The sequence below is a fragment of the Schistocerca nitens genome, chromosome 4 (genome assembly GCF_023898315.1).
Source record: "Schistocerca nitens isolate TAMUIC-IGC-003100 chromosome 4, iqSchNite1.1, whole genome shotgun sequence".
NCBI classification, from domain to species: domain Eukaryota; kingdom Metazoa; phylum Arthropoda; class Insecta; order Orthoptera; family Acrididae; genus Schistocerca; species Schistocerca nitens.
This window is the reverse complement of record NC_064617.1, coordinates 910,969,495-910,986,437: the sequence shown is the minus strand read 5'-3', so window position 1 is coordinate 910,986,437 and position 16,943 is coordinate 910,969,495. Positions and strand designations below refer to the sequence as shown.

General features: G+C 36.9%; 1 protein-coding gene across 3 annotated transcripts in view; it reads right to left on the bottom strand.

Annotated features, from left to right (window-relative positions):
- Positions 1-2,077: 2,077 nt before the first annotated feature.
- LOC126253480 (transmembrane protein 41A-like) overlaps positions 2,078-16,943 on the bottom strand; it is a 50,822-nt gene continuing 35,956 nt past the window's right edge. For 2 of the 3 annotated variants that reach the window (XM_049954843.1, XM_049954842.1), the window contains exons 5-6: positions 7,594-7,732; positions 2,078-2,476 (exon numbers count right to left, since the gene is read on the bottom strand). In XM_049954843.1, the coding sequence (XP_049810800.1) occupies positions 2,265-2,476; positions 7,594-7,732 (351 nt within the window). In that variant the 3' untranslated portion in view covers positions 2,078-2,264. The remainder of the gene's footprint in view (positions 2,477-7,593; positions 7,733-16,943) is intronic. The other variant, XM_049954841.1, reaches the window with a different exon arrangement.

Below are 16,943 nucleotides of genomic sequence, written 5' to 3'. Positions count from 1 at the left end.
CAGAAGCACAAGTTGGGGATCTGCCTTATGTTTTAGCTAACAATGAGACGCGTGTGTCTAGGGTTTTAAAGTTTTGTGATGTGTCTGGACTCTGGCCTATACTTTTAGGCTGGAGGTTTTAGTGTATTGCAGAGTGGCTGGCTCCTCCCTTTTATCCTTGCTGTCAGCCAGATACTTCCATCTGCTATATTGTTTTAGCTCCCTCTACCACTTTCTTCCTGTGTTGTCCATGTTTTACTGCTGACGACATGCTTCGTCCCACGCTTCGGTGTCGGTAGGACCATATTTTTCAAACCTTGTTACCTGTGTTTTACTTTCTGTTTTATTTTACTGTTCTGATTATTTTCTTGACACCCATCTCAATCTGTTACTGAGTGGGCGCTGAAGACCTTGCTGTCGTGCGCCCAAAAAAACCCTCTACTACTACTACTCGTACCACTGAGGACCGATGTCAAGAACATCAACGGCACACTAGACTGCAACAGCCCAGTAAGTCGGCAATCGCTGAGCATTGCCTGTTGGAACTCCACAGCATGGATTATGACCAAACCAAAGTCCTGACACAGACTTCCAAATACTGGGACTGTGTCATCAAGGAAGCCATAGAGATCAGTGCAAGGGAGCCACAACTAAATCTGATAGCGGTTATATCCTTAGCAAGGCGTGGGAACCCACAATCACCCGGATTAAGAAGATAAAGGATATTTCCCAGAGTGTACCGACTTCCGGGGAGGAGGGAAGAATAACGAGAGCAGTGCCAGCAGACCCTCCTGAACAAGAAGACCTAGGATGCAGCGCCCAGACGGCGGCGAACAGACGCTGTACCTGGACCGCATGCGGGGCGCAGGCCGCACCGACTCATAGGAAGCGGCTGAGGGAGGAGTGGGAGGGGGATTGTCCTATATATACATGGCGCCGGCCCACTGCTGGTCAGTACGTCAGCGCACCTGATGATGGAAATGTGGTCGATTGCCGAAATATTGTGTCGTATGCACACTCATACCAGGCCGTTCATCCGAGATTTATTTTGTCAGCTGATGAACTGTCGAAATAGAGCGTGCATCGCACAGGAACACTTCAGGCCAATCGCAAAAACCTTCCAGCTACAATCAAGAAAGGAGTTCTGCATCTGAAGAAGCATGAAATAAAATGCCTCCGCAATAACAAAATGATAGTTCTGGCATGGCAAGGTAAATGAATTGTTCTCATCATTTCTACAAAAGCAAATAGCTCAGTGACACTTATAGAAAGGAGAAACTGAAAGGAAAGGGAAGAAGTAATGTAACCAAATGTGATTACTGATTATACTTTCAAGATAGGTGTAGTGTATTGATCTGACCATTTTACTTCCAGTTATGGTTTTCTGATGAAAAGTCTGGAGTGGTGGCAAAAACTGTTATTTCCGGTTGTTGGAAGTAGGACTTGTAAACAGCTATTTGCTACACAAGAATCACTGTGGGAAAAACATCTTGGAAAAACTGCCTCACAAAATATTCTGTAAAAGTGTTACAAGAGACTTCATTGGTGAAGAAAGAAACCCAGGGCAGAAATGAGGACCTTTGTATTGTAATGTTTTGGAAATATATTTGGATGAAATCATACTCTTTGCTTTAATGTATACTCTACCTGTTGGTCAGTGGCCTCATTGTTTCCATAAAGAAAACACACAATTCTCTGTGGCATGCTCGCTGCCCAGGCAGTGGTGATTTAAATAAGAGTACGCTGAGCTACCCTATGTCTGCCTTACGGAGTGCAAAAGGTTAAGAGCAAGTACCACTACCATTACAAGTAAGTTAGCACACTGAAATTACATTTCAAAGGGCCAAGATAATTTTTATTAACTAGAAAAGGCAGTTATTTGAATCATGGCAGCTGAACTGACACCTGCTGACATGATAAACACCTGTACTCAGTTTATACTATCAGTGTTTTCATTGTATTCATGTTGACTCCCACTCTCAATCAGAGCCAAAGAATTATTTGCTTTGTTATTTATTTATTTTAAATACAAATACATCATCAAGCATCTAGATTCTACATGAAAGACTGGACAATATGTTAAGGGAAGCAATCAAGAAGGAAAACTTAAAATACTTATACATTCTTTTCAGTTTGTCTCAGCCTTACAACACACAAATATTAAATAACAATGTTAAAAAAATAAATCTTTAATGTATGTACATGTTTAATCTTTGCAAGATTATGTACTTAACAAATAAAAAAGTGCTAGTATCATCAAGTTTAACCAAAGTTAACTTTGGATGTTAGCTTTTGTGGCTGTGTGTATTTTTCTGCACTGAACTGTCCAAAGATTGTTGGATTTTGTGCTTGCGGATGACAAATGTTGGCAACAGTGATGCAGTTGCCATCAGACCCAGTCTAATGAAAGTTTCTGTACTAAACAGTGTGTCGAGAGACGTGATGGAGGACAGAACTTCACCAGCTTGAACGCACATAAAATTATATGGCATTAAACCTGGAACAGATATCATCAGCTATAATTAGAAACATTTCCATAGTTCCTACTGTCACTACCATCTTCTTCTCCTGGCAGTCTCTCGTTTCTATAGGAGATACATGTAAAAACAATTGCCAAAAAAGTGACATTTCACTTTATTATTTTAATACATTCTATCTGAAAGAATAAGTACTTTTTTTCTAAGTTTTACAAGAGAGTGAAAAAAACAGCATATAAAAAGGGGGAATTTGTTCTCAATTTGGAAAAGATACACACATCTCATACTTAAAACATTGGTGTGATCACCTACTAAATTTGATTTCAATTTAAGTTTCTAAAAATTCAGAAAACAGCTTGTGGTTTCTGCCTACTAAATGGATAACACTTTGTGGCAGAAAAGAAAAGTTTATGCTTATTAGAAAACATACATTGAATGATATTTTGAGTTCAATTTACCTTCATATGTGAAAAAAAAAAACTGAATATTGCTTAACTCTTTTATATCAATAAAGTGTCATAAAAATCAACATTCCAAAAATTTACTCCAGTAACAGTAATACACATAATACAAAAAGTGTGTATGTGAGGGGGGGGGGGGGGGGGGTACCTCATCGCCTGCACTGTGACTGTTCCTCTCAGCATTAGGCCACTGGAAGAAATTTTCATAAAATCTCTAGAAATCCTGCAGTATATACTCACTCTGTTTCTTCCACATCTTAACTATTTATTAATCAGCCAAACATCCCCAGGACAACAGAATCCCGGGAAGCATGATGTTTTAAGGTTACTGTTGTTTTTTGAATATGAGTTTGTGAGTGATACACTAAGCCATATATAAATTTGTTGACAGCTACGAGTCTCATGTGTGTACTAGAAAAAAATATTACTTTCGATTGTTCCGCAACAGCCTTTCCTAGTGACTCAGTAGGTAAGGGCATTTTCTTGTAATAGTCCCGCCCACCACTATTTTTCAAAATAAAGAAGACTTCCAGTGTTTCAAATTCTGTGAAGTCTTTTTAAGGAAGAAATCTCTGGTATTGGGAAACAAGGAATGGCCTATAATGGATAAGTTTTTTTTTTAATCCACCTTATGAAAACACAATTAGTTTATTTTTATTTATTTTTTTATATTTACCCCGACATGTTTTGACACCTATGTGCCAAATTTTTATTTCTGTAAAATTCTAAGGGCTGCAACAGTTAAATTATTATAAATTTGATATTGTATTTTACAGAAATAAAAATGTCTGGGTAAAAATTAAAAAAAATAATCTAATTGTGTTTGCATAAGGCAGATTTTCAAAACAACCCAATTTTTACATGGTTGCAGTTTTGCCCAGGTCAACCATATGAAAAAGAGGTATATATTGTTTATCAATTATGTATTTGAACCATATGGTACAAACATCATTGGCTCCTTTCCTTGATTTCCTTCATGATTACAAAGAAAACTTACACTATTTGGTTTTCAATTTGTCAATACTAAAGCAACTGATGTATATGTAACATAAGTAAATTTCTTGGATGGGAATTTTGGTAATGGAAGCATCTGTAAGACCAACAATATTATCTTGTTCATAACTTCAGTTTCTGATAAAACTTCTTTGTTCTTTAGTGAAATTATAGTTCTCACAGAGGTGTCCACTTTTGTTGTGAAGTTTAACATTTTTTGTGCAGGCTTCAGTTTGAGTTTGAGCTAATTACAGATTAAACTAATGGAGGTAAAATTTGTATTTCACATTTGAGTTTAGATACAAATGAAGGAATGTAGACTACATTGTCTTCATGTCTAATCTAGCATCTAAGTACTTTATATTCCAAAAATGAAACAGGCTCAGCTTAGTTGGAAAAGATTTAATATGACCACGAATCTGATAAGAGATTTCAGGGATTATGGTACTTTGCATACATTAATTTCTTGCCATTAATCAAACTACTTCATTTGAAGGAGATTGTGTGATATTTTAGAGGGTCACTTTGAGGCTTATGCTCCTTCGCATTGGGCCTTTCTATGAGTTGTTGCGGGAAAATATCATGATCATCTTTGGTCTTGATCAAATTAATAGTGTTGACTGAGCACGAATTTTTGTCAATACTTAAATTACAAAAACACTGCATGCAAAACCTACAGTGAGGACCTGTTGCTTCTGTAGGAACAATACTCTACTTTCACTGGATTCATTATAAAATAACCCCCCCCCCCCTCTCTCTCTCTCTCTCTCTCTCTCTCTCTCTCTCTCTCTCTCTCTCTCTCTCACACACACACACACACACACACACACACACACACACTCAGAGAGAGAGAGAGCAGATTCTCAACCAAACAGTCTTTGAATGTTGATGATAATGTGAACGCTTGTTATAAGCACACCCTTTATTAATATCCAATATGTCTGCACAGTATTGTACCACATCATCACGATACAATTTAGCAACTGAAACAGAAACACCTGGAGCCCACAACACATGTCGTTTCTGCAGTCATTGAAGTTTCATAGGGGCTTATATATTTGAGGTATGATTTCTTTCTCCATCAAGAATGAAACCAACTGCTTGAGATATGAGCACCATACTAGTCTCCGCAACATAAGCTGTGGAGGGGGTTGTGATGAAGCAAGCTGGAATATTTTTTCTTCCCCTCTTGTTTTGCCAGCTACCTACTTAACTTCATTTTTTATCATTTCTGAACTAATTATCATTAACGTACATGAATATAATCTGCATTTTCAAAAAAAGAGAAAGATTAGTCCTCAGTTTTAAAGAATGTAACACCAGATCTAATTTTGTGCTTAGTTTTATGTATGTAATTGATTTTCTAATTTATTTTGACTATTCCTAGTTAGTATCTTTTGTTACAGGACAAAATCAGTAATTGTTTCGTAATTTAAATTCTACTGTTGACGTATAAACAAATATAAATTATATAATAATTATAAACATTTGGAGGAACAACTAATTGTATTCTTAAAGGATTTTTCTGGCTCTATTCGAAAACATGTTAGCAAAGCCGGCTCTTAATTAATTCCAAAGTAATTAACAGTTTTGTCAAAAGTATTCTTTGTGCACCTACTTACATTTGTTAATTTCATGATTTAAACAAATAATTCAGCCTAACTCTTGTAGTAGAAGAAACTGTTAAAAAGACGGAATTTTCGATGTATTCAGTTAATTTAATGAGTTAGATTTTAATTGTAATTTCTGTAAATTTAACTTTGAACAATGTGTAGTTTCAGTACCTGTTATTGCGAAGATATATAAGGGCCCAATTTTTGGTTATGAGACAGTCAGTCCACAGCCGAGTTTCACACAAGAAACATGTGTTGGTTAGAACAACAACAATGCTTCAACTTAACCGTGGAATAAGTGTTAAACAATTAGGCCATGTTTAAAAACAATAACAGTGTCTTCTCCATACTATCTGATTATTCTTCAAGAATGTGAACTTTTTGGTTAGGTTTTACTGCTCGTAGATGTTCAACAGGAAACTATTGTAGCAGTATGTGAAGGTTTGCCTGCAAACTATTAATGAGGCTTATCGAAAGTTAAACAATAGTGCACTGGCCATATAACTGTATTATTAGGGGGTTGTGAACAGTGAAATTAAAGTACTGTGAAATGCAACTGCGCACCTCTCGGCTACATTATTTACAGTAGTTGCACTTCCACAAACCATATTTTAGCCAGTACATCAACACCAAGGACAACAAATCAATGAAAAGATAAAGCAGGTGTTACCACTACAGGGACTGTAAAACAAACACCCATTCTTCATTTTTTAAATTTATTAGTACACATCAAAAAGAAATTTGTCCTTTTCTACATAGTCTCCTTGAAGTTCTGTACATAGATTTATCATGTGTGAGGAGTCTGAGAATCCCTGTGTAAACTGTTCGAAGACTTGACATGACCTGACTGCGTCTGAACTCACTTTTACTGTCACATTTTAGGGACATGGATGAGGTGCTTTCTTTCTATAGTTTACTTTTATGGCATAGTATATGGCTTTAGAAGCAAGGAGCTCATGGAGTAAATCTATGAGAAGAATGCCTTTCCAGCAACAGAATATTATCTCTCAAGTTTTTTCCTGGGTAACATAACTTTTGGCCTGTGTGTGGCTAATGTTCTTACTCCTTCACCTCTGTATGCACGTCAATTGAGACTTGGGAATATATTGATGGATCTACATCTCAACACAATTCCCTACTCCATGCAAAGTTGTTAACTTTGACAACCCCATCTATACTTTGTGATCAATGTGAAGTAATTTTGTAACTCTCTCATATATTAAGGTTTCAGACCATTCCATTAATGGATGGGCAATGAAAAGAATGATCGTGGTACACTTCTAGGCAAGCTATTATTTTCCCAATTTTATCTGCACAGTCTCTTTGGGATAGATATGTTGGCGACAGAAAACTATGTTCAGTTTCCATCACTGAAAGGCAGTTCTTGAAGTTTTCTAAGCACATTCTCACAAGATGTATGATGCCTCCTTCAAGTGTCTGCCATTTGAGATTTTTCAACATTTCTGTTAAAATCTCTCACTGGTCAAACAAGCCAGTGATCAACTGCATCAGCCTTCTTTGTGTACACTTTATACGCCTGTAGGTCTGACCTGATATAGGCCACATACATTGAGCATGGACAGTTGTTATGTATGGGCCATGTGTGTTTTATTCAGTTTCTTTTGTAGAAAAACTGCAATTTCCAAGTATTCTGACAATCAATTAAAGCATGCTATCAGATTTAATTAGAACCCAGACTGTGATGATCCCACTTCATACATCTACACACTGTTACTCCCAAATATCTGTATGATGTGACTTACACTATTTGTAACTCATTAATACTACAGTCCAACAATACTACATTTTTACATTTTGTGAAGTGCACAACTTTCTCTTCATTAAAAGCTAACTGCCAGCCTTTGCAGCAGGTTGATATTTTCTTGAGAATGTTTATATGAATAAATTCTAGACTTTATGAATGCTTTGTTGCACCCAAACTATGTTTAGAAAATTATCACAAATAGTTGCTGATGTAATGTTGCATTGATGTTGGAGTTCTCTTCCATATCTGTACTTCTGTTACACACGCTAAAAAGAAAACAAAAGAGGTTAACATACTGTACTCACCAAGAAACACAGTAATGAGAAACTGTGTGAGCGGTACACCAGCTAATGGTGCTATAAGATTTATCAACCAGTTTGGTGTAACAGGAAAGAGTCGCAAGAACAAAAGATAGTAGAGCAGACAATTTGAATTGCTAGCAACCTGTGAAACAATAAATGATCTGTATTTATAGACATGTACATAAGCATAAAAGTATATAGTGACTATGCATTCTATAAGTTCCTACAGAAATACGTCAACAAGATTAAAATTTCAATGATACAGATACAAAGTTTATATGTAAACAACTAAATAAAATAATAAATTTAATAAAATTAATTTAATAATAAAATTTAGGTCACTTATTGTGGATGACAACCAGAAAGTTGTGCAATTAGAAGCTTTTTTATACATCATCTTTTTGTTAGTACATGTATTGTTTGCTTCAAGACATAAATTATTTTGAAATCTAATAAAGAGAGCTTCCATGGTTCATCTGCCATCTAGTAAATTGACTGCATGCCCCACCCACCTCAGTTTTACTTTCATTACAGTCATGATTATGTGTCTTACTGTAGTCTGTTCCCCAATCCATTTTTTTGTTTCCCTGTGACTTCCAGTAATTCCCAAAATACATGTTCTTTCCTTTCTATTTGATCCTCAGTATTTGATGATGGTTTACACATTAAAAGGCTATGTCCAACAAACATATGCTAATACTGGAGATCCACTTTGATTGTCAACTTTCCCTGTGGGACACAATGGAAGCTATATTTTAAAAACTTTATTTAATTTATCAAAGGTACTTCAAGCCATTTGTACTCTTCTGTTTACTTTGTTTGCTGCCCATCAAGATTCTTAACTAATGAAATGTGATGTCTGCCCAACAGAAGTTTCTATCTCATTTCCTTCATAATCATTTTGTTTTCAGTTGTTTCTTTTACAAAATTTTCATTTTATATCCTCTCAAGTTTGTGTATGAGCCATGTCTAATTTGAAGAAATTGTCCAAAAATATGGAAGATTATCGATATAGAGCAGAAGTTGTGACAGAGAGAGGATGAGGAAACAAAAAGAATGAGGACTTGAAACCCATTCAGCAAATGAAATGGGACAGTGGTTATCACACTGGAATGAATAACAGTCAAGAGGTGTGGAATTACACCACTTTCCTGCAATCTTAATTGACATTTTCTGCAGTTTTTCTAAATAAGTCATGGCAATTGATGGAATGATTCATTTAAGAACATCATTCCTTTCCTGTCCTAACTGTATCTGAGTTTTTGCTCTGCTAAAGCCTTTCTTATTGGCAGCAAGCTACACCCCACTCTTTCTACCTTTCCTTCCTTGAGTGTAACTCTTGCTAAATGTGAATCCAATGTCTTAATGAACTTGCCACTTTAATCAGCAAAGCGGAAGGTAAAGTATGGCCTTTGTAACTGAGTTACTATTCAACCAATTACATTGTGTGTTCGAAAGCAGAATACTGTCTCTTGCTCTTCAGGTTAATTGCAACACATAGCAGTAAGAACACTGTAGCTTCATACAAGGCACATTATGTGGCCAATTTTGTGTAGAAGCCAGAGAGTTGGTTATGTGGTAAACTAACATGTATAAATAAAAGAACATTCATTTTTGATCTAGACCTTCACATTCATAAGTGCTCTTCTCTTTCATTGTCCCTGTATGAAATCTAATAATCAATCCGGCAATTTCTGGTTAAAAAAGAAGTTGCACCAGAAACTGTCACTTGAGAATGATGGTCAAGTACAAAAGAGATAACTGTAGCACGGCAACTTCATATCAGGCTAAGTAGTGCCGCTGCTGTGTGCTAGGTGGGTTGCGCAGGTATGAATGAATGAATAAGTAAATTAATTGTTGCAGTAGTATCTTACATCTCTAGCATATTTCAATAATACTGTGCAAGTAGTTTTTATTTGAGTTGGAACAGATGTGATCAATAGTATCCAGACACCTGGCTGAAAATGACTTACAAGTTTGTGGCGACCTCCATCGGTAATGCTGGAATTCAATATTGTGTTGGCCCACCCTTAGCCTTGATGACAGCTTCCACTCTCATAGGAATATGTTCAATCAGGTGCTGGAAGGTTTCTTGGGGAATGGCAGCCCATTCTTCATGGAGTGCTGCACTGAGGAGAGGTACCGATGTTGGTCGGTGAGGTCTGGCACGAAGTCGGCATTCCAAAACATCCCAAAGGTGTTATATATGATTCAGGTCAGGACCTCTGTGCAGGTCAGTCCATTACAGGGATGTTACTGTTGTGTAACCACTCTGCCACAGGCCATGCATTATGAGCAGGTGCTCGATCGTGTTGAAATATCCAACTGCCATCCCCAAATTGCTCTTCAACAGTGGCAAGCAAGAAGGTGCTTAAAACATCAATGTAGGCCTGTGCTGTGATAGTGCCAAACAAAAAAATGGGTGAAACCCCATCCATGAAAAGCACAGCCACACCATAACACCACCACCTCCGAATTTTACTGTAGGCACTACACACTCTGGCAGATGACGTCACCGGGTATTCACCATACCCACACCCTGCCATCCGATCGCCACATTGTGCACTGTGATTTGTCACTCAACGCAACATTTTTCCACTGTTCAGTCGTCCAATGTTCACACTCCTTACACCAAGTGAAGCGTCGTTTGGCATTTACCAGTGTGATGTGTGGCTTTTGAGCAGCCGCTCAACCATGAAATCCAAGTTTTCTCACCTCCCACCTAACTGTCATAGTACTTGCAGTGGATCCTGATGCAGTTTGGAATTCCTGTGTGATGGTATGGATAGATGTCTGACTATTATACATCACAACCCTCTTCAACTGTTGGCGGTCTCTGTCAGTAAACAGACTAGGTCAGCCTGTATGCTTTTGTGCTGTACATGTCCCTTCACTTCACTATCACATCGAAAACAGTGGACCTAGGGATGTTTAGGAGTGTGGAAAGCTTGTGTACAGATGTATGATACAAGTGACACTCAATCACCTGACCACATTTGAAATCCATGAGTTCTGTGGAGCACACCATTCTGCTCTCTCGTAATGTCTAATGACTACTGAGGTCGCTGATATGGAGTACATGGCAATAGGTGGCAGCACAATGCACCTCATATGAAAAACATATGTTTTTGGGGGTGTCCGGATACTTTTGATCACACTGTGTACATGTTCTGATAACACATAATTTACTTCTGATGGTGGATGCAATATCCACAATAGTCACTATTACTCTAATGCATTAGTGTGATTAAAGAACACTACCTTGTTTACAAAGTGACTTGTAAAATCCTGTGGTGATAGACGTGATCTTGTAGTAGAAGTCTATAAACAATCATGCCATGAGAATCCCAGAAAATGACAGCCATTGAAGCAAACTCAATGAAATTACTACAGCTGACATATTCCTTATGAGAGAAATCAGCAAGTTTATGTCTATTGATATTTAAAACAATTTTAAAATATTGTTTATAAATGAAATTGTGTGTAAACAAGTCTGAATTCACTTGAGAAATGCACATTTGAATGTGTTTTTGGTTTATGTTTATCAGGCATGGTATCCATTGAGTAGAAAGCTTTATTATGCACAAAGCTAGGCGTCAAATTTGCTGAAAGTGTGCTACTGAGATCTTTGCAATATCAGTGACCATGTATGCCATTAACCGGCAATCACTGAGTATAGAATTGTGAACTTTCGTCATAGTCTCATAGGTTATAGAAGTTTTTGGATGTCATGAACACTTGTAATTTTCAGTGGTTTGGAGGACTCTTTTGGTGTAAAACATAAATCCTGTTTTATATTTGCTGAGGTTAAACCTTTAATTCTCTGCTCACACAATACCTCATCACTGTTCACAATGATGGTGGCTTATAACTGACCAGAGCTTGAGGTACTGGAAGAATGGCAGCACAGACAAGCCTCTGGGTCAGGGACCCAGGTTTATATTAAGCTTGAATTCAGTGACTCTTGGCGATTATGATTTAACATTCACCCCGAAAATACCCCAAGTTAGGAATTCTATGGACACAACAGGTATTTCAGTGCCCTCCTATTTGTCCCACTCCACATCAATACAAGGAGAAATACATGATGGAAACTGAACAGAGACTTTTGTTACAGTAAGAGTATTATCTGAATTGTAATCAATACATAAGTCTACATTTTAAAAATTTTTGTCAGATGATTTCTCAAAAGTAGGTATTCTAGAATTAAATCTGTATTGCTGATTCTAAAAATTACTTTCATTTTGCTCTGTCACATCACAATTATTCATAAAATAAGATCTCATATTCTAAAGATTTAAGTAACTGAAACACATATCTTAAAATAAAATTTCAATCAAATTCTATATGATTATAATTATTGTTTTATTTTCATAGGCATATACCAAGGATACTGTAAACAATTGTCAGCTACATTATGAGTTCTCTTTTACATTTAATTTTCAAGTGTTATCTTTCTTTATTTCCTTGCAGAACCTTCATCTTTATTGTCCATCTTCAAAACATAACAATAGTGAGCAATCATACATTATTTCAATCTTTCCTATTACCTCTCCACAACTGCATGCTACTCTTCACTAAGATGTTGCAAATTTACAGGGAAGTACTCAATATGTCAGTGTAGAATGTAGACTTCACACCCATGTTACTACTCAACAACTTGAAATTTTCCAACATGGTTTTGAGAATGTTCTTGTAACTTATATGTTTTTTATTCCTTAGAAAGGTTTTGGTAACAGATCTGTAGGCAGCCCATGCATCTATTTTTGTAACATTCAATATTCTTGAGCAGTATGGAGCAGACAACATGCTGTTGGTCAAAACCTCTGTGTAAAGAAAAAATTTAGCCATCTGAAGATGGACATGGCTGCCCAGAATCAGTTATGGCACTAAAACAAAAAATTTAAAAATATTTGTGGCTGGTTGCGTCATTCACTAATATTTTTTTGTGGTCAATGAACAGTTCAGACATCATGTTTTTAGTCCCAGGCACAAAATATCTCTGATATGGGCAAAGCTTTGTCCTCTAATGTTTGCACTGCCCACCTATCACACTCATCTGTATATTTATAAAAGACAGTGTCCCAACTGACTGACCCATCATTGACCAGCACAAACCACTAAGGACAGAAACTTGAAATTTGCAGAGGATGTTGATCTTATACTGTAGGCGTCATTTAAGAAGCCTTTTTTTGAAATTCCACCCCTATATATCTATATCCGAATCCCGCTCCAGCTACTGCCGGGTCTGGGTGCTGATGAGTCCTCTCCATTTGGCTCGGTCCTCCCACCACTTTTCTTCCTCCACTTGCTGCCAGGTCACACCTCTCCTTTCAACAGATGTTCTCACTCCCATTTTCCACCGTGTTCTTGGGCACCCTGTAGGTCTTTTCCCACCCATCTTTAGTTCTTCCATAATTTTGGGGAGTCTCTGCCCATGCATCCTCTTAACATGCCCATACCATCTTAATCTCTTTCTTTCAATTTCTTCTCTCATACTTTCTTGTTTGAGGTCCTTTCTAATCTCTACATTCCTTACTCTGTCCATTCTTGTTTTTCCCTTAACTGCTCTGAGAAATTTCATTTCCGCTGCTTGCAGTCTGCTCCAGTCCCTTTCTTTCATTGTCCATGTTTCTCCACCATAGGTGACAATAGGGAAGTAATAATTCTTATACATCAGGAGTTTTGCTCTTTCTGAAACTTCATTATTCCAAATCAGATGTTTTATTGTTTGGTAGAAATTGCCTCCCTTCTGTAACCTCCTATTAATTTCGTTAGTTATTCTTCCATCCCTAGATATTTCACTCCCTAAATAAGTGAAACTTTCTACCACTTTGAGGGGTTCTACATTCAAGGTAATATTTCCATTGATTCCTTTCTCTCTTCCAAATACCATTACTTCACTCTTATCTTTATTTATTTTTAATCCATACCTTTTCATTATTTCCTTCCACGCATCAAGCTGTAACTGTACATCTACCTCTTTATCACCCCATATTACCATATCATCTGCAAAAATCATCTTTTTGTCTTTTTCTTTTACTATATCTTTAACTGCCCTATTCATTCCCTCCATCACAACATTAAAAATCGCAGGAGATAGAATACTTCCTTGCTTAAGTCCTTGTCTTATTTTGAAGTATTCAGAGTTCCCCAATGGTGTTCTAATTCTACAATTGTGGCCTCTGTACATTGTCTTTATAACATTAATGTATCCATCTTCTATATCTATCTTCTTCAGTTCTTCCCAGAGTCTTTCCCTGTCAACTGAGTCATATGCCTTTTCTATGTCTATAAAAACCATTATCACCCTTTTGTTATACTCCCAACTTTTTTCCATCAGTTGACGGATAGAAAATATCAGGTCGATTGTGCTCCTTTCTTTCCTAAACCCATGCTGTTCTTCACTCAGCTCCTTTTCTATCTTTTCACTTATTCAATTTAGTAAAGTTCTTTCAAAAATCTTGGCTGTATGACTCATGAGGGTTATTCCTCTGTAGTTTTTACAAAGTCTTTTATTGCCTTTCTTGAAGATGGGAACAATGTCTCCTGTTCTCCAGTCGCCAGGTATTTTACTATTTCTCCACACGCTTGATAGTACTCTATACAGCCACTGCATTCCCACTGGACCTGCTGCTCTTATCATGTCCACTGATACTTCATCAGGTCCTGGGGCTTTCCCTCCATTCATCTTCTTCACAGCTTTTTCCATTTCTTCCTGTGTAATTTGTCCTAATTCTGCTTCCCAACTTCTCTCAATTTCTCCATTATTTGTTGTTTCCTCATGTACCTGCTCCTCAGCGTTTAACAGCTTCTTAAAATGTTCTTTCCAGAGATCTTTTATATTCCCTGGATCTTCAATAATGGTACCATCGTCTGTTTCCATCTTTACTGGTACTTCAGAAGCCTTCCTTTTATTTTTCATCATTTTATAGAACATTTTCTTATTGCTCTTCACATCTTCTTCAAGTTTTTTTTTGTAAACTCTTCCCATGCCTTTTTCTTTGCTGTTTCCACTATTTCTTTGCACTTCTTCTTTTCCTCTATATATCTTTTATGGTCTTCGTCATTTTTAGTTTTCCACCATTTTCTCCATGCTCCATTTTTTCTTCTAACTGCTTGGATTGTGGTATCATCCCACCAACCTTTTTTTGAAATTCCACCCCTAAGGCAGTGAAATAGAGAATGAAAGGTTTTTTGGAAATATGCTGCTATTAAGACAATTTTGAAGCTAAACCTACGAAACTGGTGTATGGTGTCTCCATCAAAAATAAAGATATACAGGGCTATTACAAATGATTGAAGCGATTTCATAAATTCACTGTAGCTCCATTCATTGACATATGGTCACGACACACTACAGATACGTAGAAAAACTCATAAAGTTTTGTTCGGCTGAAGCCGTACTTCAGGTTTCTGCGGCCAGAGCGCTCGAGAGCGCAGTGAGACAAAATGGTGACAGGAGCCGAGAAAGCGTATGTCGTGCTTGAAACGCACTCACATCAGTCAATCATAACAGTGCAACGACACTTCAGGACGAAGTTCAAAAAAGATCCACCAACTGCTAACTCCATTCGGTGATGGTATGCGCAGTTTAAAGCTTCTGGATGCCTCTGTAAGGGGAAATCAACGGGTCGGCCTGCAGTGAGTGAAGAAACGGTTGAACGCGTGCGGGCATGTTTCATGCGTAGCCCATGGAAGTCGACGAATAAAGCAAGCAGGGAGCTAAACGTACCACAGCCGACGGTTTGGAAAATCTTACGGAAAAGGCTAAAGCAGAAGCATTTCTTAAACAGGAGATTGGAAAACCGATGGATCGGTCGTGGTGGAGATCATGATCAACAATTCATGTCATGGCCTCCATGCTCTCCCGACTTAACCCCATGCGATTTCTTTCTGTGGGGTTATGTGAAAGATTTAGTGTTTAAACCTCCTCTACCAAGAAATGTGCCAGAACTGCGAGCTCGAATCAACGATGCTTTCGAACTCATTGTTGGGGACATGCTGCGCCGAGTGTGGGAGGAACTTGATTATCGGTTTGATGTCTGTCGAATCAGTAAAGGGGCACATATCGAACATTTGTGAATGCCTAAAAAAACTTTTTGAGTTTTTGTATGTGTGTGCAAAGCATTGTGAAAATATCTAAAATAATAAAGTTATTGTAGAGCTGTGAAATCGCTTCAATCATTTGTAATAACCCTGTATATGTTTCAGCATTTTTGTAAGTTTAACGCCTATGGGGAGGGGGGGGGGGGGGTGAAAGTTTTGTTTAAATAAATCATTATTAAAGAACTACTAACATATTTTCAAACCTACATATATGAAAACTGGTACTTGGTTTGTCAGTTAGAAATAAAAAAAGTGTTTCATTGTTTTTGGAAACTCAATGTAGGCATCGTTTAAGAAGGGATTGTTTGAAATTCCACTCCTAAGGGGGTGAAATAGGGGATGAAAGTTTTTTAGAAAATATATGGCTATTTTCATTTTCAAGCAGGTACCACAAAAATTGGTATTTGGTTTTTCTGTCAGAAATGAAAGACATATATGTTTCAGTGTTTTTGGAAATTCAACCACTAATGGGGTAAAATAGTGGGTGAAAGTTTTTTGAGAATAAATTGTTACTAAAGAACTACTGAAGTATTTTTAAAGCTACATATTTGAAAATTGGTTTTGATTTCTTGATTAGAAATTTAAAAAAAAAAATACAAAAAATACATCTTTCAGTGTTTTTGGAAATTCAACCCTCTAAGGGAGTGAGTTAGGGGATGAAAAGTTTTACGAAATTATTCATCATGAAACTCTTTTCAAAGCTAAATCTAATAAAATTTGTATTTGACGTCTCTGTTAGAAATAAAAAAAAAAGGTGTTTCACTGTTTTATGGGAATTCAGCCCCCAAGGGGATCAAATGGGGATGAAAATTTTTAAGAAAATATTTTGCTATATTAAAAAAAAGCTAAATCCATGAAAACTGGTATTTCACTTCTTGGTTAGATAGGACGAAATATGTGTTACAGGATGAAAGTTTCTCTGGAAATATCATCACAAGAATGCAAAGGGCATGATTAACAAAAACCTTGGACTCAAGCTACCAGAACTGCTTTTTGGTCAGAAGTGCATTCTGGGAAAGACAACACTTTAGAAGCCTTAGTTAGTGTGAAAAGTTTAGAAGGTGTTGCAGTTAATGGACTAAATCAAAGAAAGCTATTTAACAGCTACCATGACAAATTACCTTTGTCAGAACTGCATAGAAAAAGAAATAGCTCATTAATACATTAATTTTTAGTAGACCTAATATATGTTTATAAAATTATCTTTTTTAGTTACTAAGCAAACTCGCATTTTCATGTACCCA